Source organism: Armigeres subalbatus, chromosome 2 (genome assembly GCF_024139115.2).
Source record: "Armigeres subalbatus isolate Guangzhou_Male chromosome 2, GZ_Asu_2, whole genome shotgun sequence".
NCBI classification, from domain to species: Eukaryota; Metazoa; Arthropoda; class Insecta; order Diptera; family Culicidae; genus Armigeres; species Armigeres subalbatus.
Window position 1 is genome coordinate 382664065 of NC_085140.1, and position 11185 is coordinate 382675249.

Here is an 11185-nt window from a genome sequence, read left to right on the forward strand (position 1 = left end):
TATGTGTATGATTAATGATTAACGATCGATATGATTAATGATTAATGATTATGAATAATCAAATTATATGATTTGCATATTGATCAACAATAAACAACAATTTCTATCAAATTGTGTTATTAAAAGGTATAAACATTGTATGATTATGATTAAAGATTAATGAATAAAAGCGATGTATGCAATGATTAAAATAGATGATTAATGAATAAACCAGAAAGAGTCATGAATATGATTAGTGATAAATGATTAAATGTAAAAATCTATGATTAACGATTAGTGATTAATGATTGAATAGTATTTTTTGTATGATTATGATTAATGAATAATGATTAAATTACCCATTATTCATTAATCATGATTAAATCTATGATTAATCACTAATGCTCTGGCTACAACCCATGATAAATTTCTTTTAATAAGGTTCTGACGATGCATTTCAACTTGTTTTACACAGCTGGGCGAAAAAAATATGGTCCCAATATAAAATGAGCGAGAAAAACGCGTTTTATCAAACTCCATCGGCGGGGGCCGCCTATCTGAATCAGTTTTTCCAACTTGTATACAAGTGCGATAGTTTTGTTTTCATGGCTTGTTATGACTCGAAGAGGTTTTTGCCTCTCTTTTATCTTGGTTCGTTATTTATTGAGAGCGATTTCTGCAATCCCTGATTTTTAAACGGTTCAAAAAAAATTACAGAACACTACCTTCTTCAGATTTATGTCATGGACTTCCTTGTCTCTCCTTCAACGATGATATCATCAAGATACCTGTGACCGTTATTAACGAAAAATATGTCCATCCATTCTGAACTCGCCTTTCGAAAGATATAATATCCAGGCGTCTGCTATGAAAATTTCAAAATATTTCATCTAGGGAATCGAAAGTTATAGCAGTTACAAATTTAATTATTTTTGCGTTCGATATTTCACTAATATGCAACCATATATACCGTGAATTTCCTCCTGATTACATCCAAATAAATTATCATCAAATATGCAATTTGCAATCTCAATCAACTAGGTATAACCTAAAACCTATTATTTGAATAATAGAAACAAAAATAACAGAGGATGTTAGAGATAATATTGTTCTAATGTCAATGACAAAATAGACAATACAACCACAATACAGTATTCAAATTACAGAATTATTGCACTACTCTCTGTATGATGAATCTGGTTTTATTAAATATGATAATAGTTGGTAACATAGAATACCGCGCTGAAAAAATATACGTAATACGATTTGGTGGAATTAAATCGAATTGTAGTAAATTCGTCTCATGACAGTGAAATATTTTTAAATAGTTTCAGTCTTCTAAAATCTCTCATTTTCTTACCTGGCTTTATGGAAACGCGATGGTTTTTCTCTTCTAGTTCTGAGTCGGATACTAATATTCCCTGTGTCAGTTAATTTATGTAGTAAATGCATTAATTTATGTAGTAAATGCATCTTAGTTCAACAAGTCAGTTAAATTGTTGAGACGTTCCGAAGTGGGGCATATATGCTCTTTCCGTCTACCGTTCTCGGAAAAGGCGGTTTTCCTCGTGTGATCTAGCCTTTCCCTTTTTTTCAAATGGAACTCGTTTTTGTACCACTGCTTGAATCGAACTGGATGATGGTTGTATAACTGACAACAAATCATGCACATTGTTGTTTAAATGTTGGTTACTAATCTTACTAACTACCCAGTACCCATGAAAGACAAAATTGTTTCAGCGCGGTATTCTATGTTACCAACTATTATCATATTTAATAAAAGCAGAATCATCCTCTGTATGTGTTACTAGTTACTTGTCTGTCATAGACAATATTCACACTTTGGTATGATTAGGAGATTGAAGTGCAATAATTCTGTAATTTGAATACTGTATTGTGGTTGTATTGTCTATTTTGTCATTGACATTAGAACAATATTATCTCTAACATCCTCTGTTATTTTTGTTTCTATTATTCAAAGAATAGGTTTTAGGTTATAGTTGGTTGAGGTTGCAAATTGCATATTTGATGATAATTTATTTGGATGTAATCAGGAGGAAATTCACGGTATATATGGTTGCATAATAGTGAAATGTCGAACGCAAAAATAATTAAATTTGTAACTGCCATAACTTTCGATTCCCTAGATGAAATATTTTGAAATTTTCATAGCCGACGCCTGGATATTATATCTTTCGAGAGGCGAGAGAATGGATGGACATTTTTTTCGTTAATAACCGTCACAGGCACACCGTGATAACACTCTTGCAATCTAAAAAGCGCAACAGGTGGAGCCTATGGAAACATCCTTCGATTGCAGTAAAATTGCATTAATGTTGCAAAATACTACAGCGGAGAAAAAAAATAAAAATATAAAACAGGATTCGATTTATGAATCTTGTAATTGATAGTCCTTCACACTACCACAGCACCATTCAACACTTCGAAGGGACTGCATGTTGACTCACCATAAAAATCATGTGATTATGAAGTTTTGTACACAGGTTTCCTGTTACTTGATTGCACCATCACAGGAAAAAAATGTGAGTTGTCAAAACGTTGAACGATGCTAAATTAAACATGAAGACACACTCAACTTATCTGCAACTTAATTTAAACAAACAATTACATTTTGAAAGACGCATTGAAGTTACATGGTGAAAAATATGCAACTTAATGATTTTGTTTCGTGTTTGCAACATGAAGTGCAGTATTCTTTGGTTGTTTGTTTCCAAATGTCAAACACGTACTGCATTGCAATTTTAATGGAACATTGATTACAATTCGAACGTTTTTGACATTTTGATGAAACTTTTTCGTGCTTTGATGTTTTTCCAATGCCTTTAATGAAACTGAATAGAAACAAGGTACTTTTTGGAAGATGTTGCGTGTGCTACTTGGGGATAAACGTTGTGGCATCTCTTGACCCCATACTCCATTCGACCCGATGAAATGCCTCGCGTATGTCCAATTTACTCCATATTCTTCCTTTCCCTAACCGCGCTAGATATTCATCCAGACTTCGATAATATCACGAATCAATAATTGATCAAGCTTGCGGTTTACTGCTGTTTTTAAACGGTAAGGGTATTCTGCCTAATGGCTGAAACACCGGCTTGATATGCAGATCGAGTTCACTTGTTGCCTTCACTCCTTTTATTTTTGCAAACGGTTCACCTTCCAAGTTGATGTTATTCACCTCTATTCCCACTCGCAGCACACCCAAGTCCTTGGCCGTCGAATCACCGATAATGTTAACGATCCTTTCAGAATACGACACGATCCCTTAGTTGATTTTATAATGTCCACCTTTTTCTTCTTTAACTGTTCCCACGTCTCCAATCGTATCAAATTTGCGTCTGCGCCTGAATCGATAAGTACCTTTACTGCAATCCCTCCGATAGTAGATTCCAATATGTTGCTCTTACTCCCTCCATAAAAAGCGTAGTAAACTTTTTCGTTAGTTGTATTGCTTTCGTCACTCTGATCCTTAGTGCATTTAGGTAGATCATCGATTGTATAGGCTTTCTTCGGCTCTCCTTGCTTCGTTACGTACAGCTTACGCTTTCTGCACGCGATCTCGAAATGACCCAGTTGTTGACAGCGAAGACAGGTGCGACCTCGAGCTGGACACTCCGATGAAGTGGAAATATGTCCTGCCTGTCCACAAGAGAAACATGAAGACTTGCTATTTTTGTCGGAAACTGCTGATTATATCGACGACCAGACGCATTGACCAGTTGGCTCTTTTGATCTCCAAATTTCCTGACGGCTGAAGCTGCTCGTTCTGCTCGCTTTATTCCGATAATTGAAGACTGCTGCACTGCACTATCCTTTCCTTTTAGTTCCTTCATTTGTTGTTCGGTGTCTTCAATGACCGCTGCGATTTTCTCAATTTCCTTGAGCGAAATTACGAGCGTACGATCTCGTTTCAGAATAGCCTTTTGCAACTCATCTGAAGGACAATTTTCAACGATAACGTCTATCAAATAGATTTCTTTGAGTATCTCACACACCTTGACAGGATACTTTTCGAAACCGCATTTCATGCTTTGTTGACGAAGTTGTATGACATAATGCGAGAATTTTTCGTTGGGATCTTGTTGTATCTTACGAAGTTTTCTGCGCTCTATAACGTCTTGCCTCCCTGCTTGGAAGTACGAATCGAGTAACTCAATAGCCAAGTCATAGACTTTCGGATCGGTTGTAACCATAGGCATCTTGTCATGATCCGGTAAGCTACGAAAAATTCGTTGCAGTTCAATTCCACCTAGATGGAGCAACTTTGCACGCCTCATCTTTTGGTCGGTAATATCGAAAGCTTCGAAATAACATTGAAGAGACCATTTCCAGGTTTCCCATTCTCGCGACACTTTTCCCTTCTCGATGATATCGCATCGAAACGGTGGAATTTGACGATTTTCTTCCATCTGTAACATTTATTTAAAAAGGGGATGGGTCTTTTGGCCGAAGCCCATTCGGTCGAAAGCCATTTGGCCGAATTGCACTAGACCGAAAATTGGTTGGCCGAACAGACAATTAGGCCTCAAGTCATTTGGCCGAAAGGTTCATTTGGCCGAAAGCGTCATTAGGCCGAAAGGGTAATTAGGCCGAAAGGGTCGTTTATCCGAAAGGGTTATTTGGCTGAAAGGGTCATTTGGCCGAAAGGGTCGTTTGGCCGAAAGGGTAATTTGGCCAAAAGGGTCATTAGGCCGAAAGGGTCATTTGGCTGAAAGGGTCATTTGGCCGAAAGGGTCGTTTGGCCGAAAGGGTCATTCGGCTGAAAGGGTCATTTGGCCGAAAGGGTCATTCGGCCGAATAGGACATTTGGCCGAAAAGGTTAGATGTCTCACTATCCACTTCGAACTTCACACTCTTTACAGTGAGTAGTGAGAAATGAGGAAAGAAAGTAGACGTCTCACTTCTCACTCCTCATTTATCACTTCGCGCTGTCAAAAGTGAGAAGCGCAAAGTGAGTAGTGAGACGTCTCACTGTGAAAAGAGAGTAGTGTGAAGGAGGTAGTGAGACGTCTGATTTCGCGCTTCTCACTTTTAACAATGAGAAGAGAAAAATGAAGAGTGAGAAGAGAGACCTCGTGGGTGTCTCCGCTGGTAGTTGTGGGTAAATCTTCAGGGGAGCTCAGGATTTGTTTGGACTTACGACGAGTTAACCAAGCAGTGATTCGGGAACACATCCTGATGCCGGTGGTGGATGAATATCTAGCGCGGTTAGGGAAAGGAAGAATATGGAGTAAATTGGACATACGCGAGGCATTTCATCGGGTCGAATGGAGTATGGGGTCAAGAGATGCCACAACGTTTATCACCAATCAAGGATTGTTTCGGTTCAAGAGGCTACCGTTTGGTCTAGTAACCGCACCGGAAATATTTCAGCGAATTATGGAGGAGATGCTAACAGGATGCGAAGGAACGTATTGGTATCTTGATGATATCATCGTTGAAGGAGAGACAAGGGAAGTCCATGACATAAATCTGAAGAAGGTAGTGGTTTAGTTCTGTTCATTTTTTTAATTGTTCAAAAATAAAAGATTGAAATGATTTTTTTTTCTAGGTTCTTGTTAGGCTCGAAGAAAGAGGTGTTGAATTAAATTGGGAAAAATGTGCTTTTGGAGTTTCAAAACTAGATTTTTTGGGACACCGTATCTCTGAGTCCGGTATAAATCCGTCTCATGCGAAATTAAATGCAGTTTCTTCTTTCCGTTTACCAACAAGCGAATCGGAATTGCGAAGTTTTTTAGGTCTGGCAAATTATTTGAACAAATTTATTCCGGATCTTGCAACGATTGCCAACCACTTCGGATCTTACTTGATCATGCATTTCTAGTAATAAAGCCGAAGCTAGCCTCTGTGAAAACATTAGGATTTATCCAGGAGATAACACGATAGTAATAGCTGATGCTAGTCCGTCATGGTTTGGAGCAGTTTTGTTGCAAGAAAATGCAGAAGGTGATCGCACGGTTATTCCTTTTGCATCTAAATCGCTGACTGCACAGAGCGTCGGTATTGTCAAACCGAAAAGGAAGCATTGGCGTTGGTGTGGAGTGTCGAAAGGTTCAAAATGTATTTGTACGGAAAGCCTTTTAGTCTGATGACCGATTGCAAGGCATTGGAATTCTTGTTTACCCCTGGTTCGAAACATTGTGCAAGAATTGAACGATGATAACTAAGGCTGCAGGCATTCGACTATACCCAATAAGACATCTCTCTTCAAATTCCTAATTTCTCACTTTTCAAATGAACTATTCGGCTAAATGACCTATTCGGCCAAATGACCCTTGCGGCCAAACGACCTTTTCGGCCAAATGACCCTTCCGGCCTAATAACGCTTTCGGCCAAATGACTCTTTTGGCCAAGTGACCCACCCTAGCAGCACCCATATTCCACATAGGTTACAGTAACTCATATGTGGCCATATTTAGTCATAATCAAGTCGCTGCAACCAGATTTGCCTGACTTGTGCTGCTCGGGCATTCGGCCGAAAAACCCATTCGGCCAAACGACCCTTTTGGCCGAAAGACTCTTTCGGTCAAACGACCCTTTCGGCAAAACAACCCTTTCGGCCAAACGACCCTTCCGGCCAAATGGCTTTCGGCCGAATGGCTTTCGGCCAAATAACCCTTCCCCATTTCAAAACATTCCATATTCATACACACATTAACTAGCATTATGTTCTAAACACCGGATGATGGCTGCTGCTATATATTAATATATTTAAAATATATTTGTTTAAAAAATCTTTGAATTGCTATATTATTCAAAGAAAGCGGAAAAGAAAATCATTCCTGAACTTATATATAAATTAAAATCAATTGCATATTATTCGGCAACTCGGCGAAATTTTTTTTGTTTAATATCTTGACTGTGCATATGCACAGCACATGTTTCGAAATGGACAAATTGATAAGCAATTTGCGAAAAAGAATTCCCGTGTCTTGGAGGGACTCGAACCCTCAACCATCTAATCTCTAGATAAACGTGATAACCACTACACAACAAGACCACTTAAAAGTCTAGTTTGCTGTCCTAGTACCAACCTCTACCGCGGTTAGCTATTTTTTTGCAAATTGAATATCTTTGGGATGCTTGATTTATCCAATCTTCACATGTGCTTTATTGTTGTACATCCACAGTCAAGCGAGCTCACATTGTTTTTATTAGCGAGAACATCACACTCTATACCCTATGTTCTGCTCAATTCGTGTACAACCAATCATCGTACTTCTTGACGAGAATGTCATGCCAACATTACCTGACGACGTATACTGTTTTATATATTATTGTTCGGCATGCGACTTCCATCTGATCAATTCTATTATTGACGACATCGATTGGGTACCATTTTTGCGGTCTGATACAGTTGACGGAATGTTATCGACCCTCTGCGAATTTCTCTATGAAGTCATCAACACACACGTTCCTCGAAAGAAGCGTGCTCCAAAGGATTTTAATCAACCTTGGTGGACTCCTGAGCTACGTAACCTTCGCAACAATCTCCGCAAGCTATGTGGACGATACTTCATAACAAAGAACGTTTCTAACAGACTTCGTAATATCGAGCTGCAATATAAAGCAATCCTTTCTGCTGCTCATGAAAATTATGTGCACAACGTTCAGGAGAATGCTTTTCGTTTCTGGAACTACATCAAAAAGAGAAAAAAAATACTAGGGCATCCTCAGTTTGGTGAAATTTAATGGGACTGCTTCGCGAACAAGCAATGAAGCAGTTAACCTTTTTGCAGCGTACTTCAAAAGAGTTTTCCGCATAGCATCTCTTGTCCATCGCCAGAACTGTTTTGGTCAAATATCACCGACTATCGGAGTATATCCATCCTGTGCTGTTTAAGCAAGGTTTTGGGACTGATCCGCGGGTTGTACAGAGCCGCTGCATTGACAAACTGAATCACGTACGATTCCCAGCATGGATCACAGAACGGATGCACTCTTACCTATCTGAACGCACTGCTTTTGTGACGGTGAACTGCAGCCGTTCCAATACCTTTTCAATGACATCTGGAGGACCCCAAGACAGCGTCCACGGTCCTCTAATATTTCTCAATTACGTTAACGACCTCGGCTTGGTGAATTTATCAAGCAGGATTTCATATGCTGAATACCTGTAAATGTTACGCGTAATTGCATCTCGTGCTGATTGTGCTGTTATTCAGGACGATATTAATCGTTTGCTTGTTTGGTGTGGCGACAACGGCATGCGTGTCAAGAGTGAAAAATTGCAAAGTTATAATGTTCACACGCTCCGCCAAAGCTATGCTGCAGCATTATACTTGATGGCTTGGAACGCGTTAACTCCATTTGCGACCTAGGAGCTACCATCGTTGCGAAGTTGAGATTTAACGAACACTTCAGCATCATAACATCTAAGGCGTTGGACTGCTAGGGACGAGAATTCCCCTGAAATACACTGTGCTGGGTTTTATCCGCCGTCATACTGCCGGCTTCAGCGATGTTTACTGTATAGAAGTGATGTTCTGCTCATTGGTCTGGAGCATTTTAGAATACTCTCCATAGTCTGGTTTCCATGCTACCTAATTTATACGCTGGCACTCGAACGAATTCCTGAGATCTTCATTAGGTTTTTTTTAGAAAGCTACCTTGGAACGACTCATTAAAGCTTCCGAGCTATCCAAGTCGTTGCAAACTGATTGACCTGGAAACTCTTTCCGCCATGCGCCTAAGAATGCAGAGATTGTTTATCTTCGACATCCTAACAGGGAATCTGGATTGTCCCGAGCTATTGGAGCTCGTACGTTGGAATGTTCACTCACGCAGATTTCAAAACTCGCCGTAATTTTCGATCCCTTTTCACAGAACAAACTTTCATTTCACACAACAATCTGTGTTTGTACCAACATTGTTTTTATTTGTGTTTGTGTTCTTTTCACGATGTTTGTCTCAAGTTCGATTTTATTCTATCCTGGATTAGAGAATTAGAATAATTTAGCTATTAAGGAAACTGTGCAACATGGTCGAAGATGGTGTAATAAATAAATAAAATAAACTTTCTTCTGTTTCTTCACTATTATTATTATTATTTATTTCTCAGACTAAGGCCGGAGTGGCCTGTGCAGTAAATAAAAGACTTCTCTTGGAGTCCTTCGCCTGATCGATCCACCTTGCTAGCTGCGCACCTCGCCTTATTGTGCCCATCGGATCACTGTCCAGATAATTTGGCTACGTGCCCGGCCCACCGCAGTCTTCCAATTTTCGCGGTGTGAACGATGGATGGTTCTCCCAACAGTTGTTGCAACTCGTGCTTCATTCGGCTCATCCATGTACCGTCTTCCATCTGCACTCCGCCATAGATAGTACTCCAAGTGAGCATTGATCCTCCATGAGCATTCGGGTGGCTTAAAACAGAATTTTTCTGTCATTTTATTTTTGCTAGTCCTCTTATTAGGTTCTCTTAGATGCCCTGATGCTCTGCACAAAATTTCACCCAAATCGGTCAACGTTTGGACCGTATAAAACTCTTTGGAAGTTTATATGCAAAAATGAATGCAAAAACATAAAAGTAAAACAGTGGTTTCCAGTTAGACGGCACAATTTACGAGGAAGAACTATGATACTCATTCAGTTCTTGTAAAATTAAATACAGAATGTTATGCTGAAAACCACGCCCATAAAAAATGGAAAAGTGTGTTTTAAGCAACCTTAATGAGCATTGTCCAGGTCTCGTATCCGTAGAGGACTTCCTGTCTAATGAGCGTTTTGCAGATAGTTTGTTTGGCATGGCGGCGAACTCTATTCGACTGGAGCGTCGACGTTGCGGAGTCCGAAGTACGTACGATTTCCTGCCATGATGCGTCTTCGAATGTTTCTGCTGGTATCGTTATCGAAGGTCACCAGTGTGCCCAAGTACACGAATTCTTCAACCATCTCGATTTCGTCACCACCGATACAAACTCGTGGTGGGTGGCTTGCATTCTCTTCTCTTGTGCCTCTTCCTATCATGTACTTTGGTTTCGACGTGTTGATGACACTAGTCCAATCCGTTTAGCTTCCCTTTCCAGTTTGATGTAGGCTTTCTCCATCTTCTCAAAGTTACGTGCCATAATGTCAATGTCGACGGCGATACCAAATTGCTGAACGGACTTCGTGATAATCGTACCACTCGTGTCAATCCCTGGCTTTCGTATTACTCCCTCAAAGCGATGTTGAATAGCAGGCACGAAAGACCATTACTTTGTCCTAAGCCCCTGCGAGTTTCATACTCGAGAATGCCCCTGAAATTTGAACTACGCATATCACTCGATCCATGGGTGCCTTGAACAACCGTATCAGTTTATCCAGAAATCCATGTTCGTGAATTAGTTGCCATAGCTGATCTCGATCGATTGTATCATATGTGCACATGTGATATGCGGCTAGTTTTATATTTTATTTAAAATTCTTTCTCAAATCAAGAGTGCATATTAAATTGGAGCACTCTAAAGTCTTTTCTTCGTATTGCGTGTTGTTACATTATATTTGAAGAAATAGTAAAAAAAATCTCTGGTCATTACCATTATCAATCGAAGTATATAGGGGAACGGTTCGGGACTTCATCACATAGCTTCCATTTTCATTACATAATAAAACCCTGATTAATCCACCTAGCGGTGATGGTGCCTTTCTCGTGCATTATAAAAATAGTATTTTGGCCATTTCTTCTGAGCCCATAGTGCGATCTGGCCAATTTTCAATAGGAAACAATGAGAGAGTATTCTGCGTTGAATGCAACTTGTCGCGTTGAATGCAACTTAAATCGGTTAAGGATAAGTGCCTGAAAAATGAATGACATTTTTTTTGGGTGGTTGCGCACAGACACACACACACATACACACAGACATCGCCTCAATTCATCGAGCTGAGTCGATCGGTATATAACACTATGGGTCTCCGTGCCTTAAAAAAAATAAAAAGTTTGTTTTTGGAGCGATCATATAGCCTTTACCGTATACTTAGTATATGAGAAAGGCAAAAAGCAATAAAAAAGAATTTGTTTGTTTTTTTTTCAGCAATGAGCCTGTTAGCAAAAAGAAGCGACATTTTTTCTGGTCTTTATTTTTGTGATTTTTTAATAAGTAATAAGTTCATCACATAAGTAAGCGACAAGATTGGTGCTGTATTTCTCTGTTTTGCTATGAGATGAATATATATTCAATGAAATGGAAAAATTGGACAGCTC

At 39.3% G+C, this 11185-nt stretch overlaps 1 protein-coding gene across 1 annotated transcript; it reads right to left on the reverse strand.

The window, feature by feature from the left end:
- Nucleotides 1-3180: 3180 nt before the first annotated feature.
- LOC134210167 (uncharacterized) lies at nt 3181-4199 on the reverse strand. The gene is made up of 2 exons (XM_062686189.1): nt 3717-4199; nt 3181-3639 (listed from the first exon to the last, which is right to left on the reverse strand). The coding sequence occupies exons 1-2, from the start codon at nt 4197-4199 to the stop codon at nt 3181-3183; spliced, it is 942 nt and encodes a 313-aa protein (XP_062542173.1).
- Nucleotides 4200-11185: the final 6986 nt, after the last annotated feature.

Bases quoted from the DNA above. Each gene is read 5' to 3' on its own strand.
- LOC134210167 (XM_062686189.1), bottom strand. From the start codon at position 4,199: ATGCCTATGGTTACAACCGATCCGAAAGTCTATGACTTGGCTATTGAG. The intron at 3,640-3,716 runs GTCAATGCGTCT...TCTTGTGGACAG, and splicing joins GAGATCAAAAGAGCCAACTG to GCAGGACATATTTCCACTTC.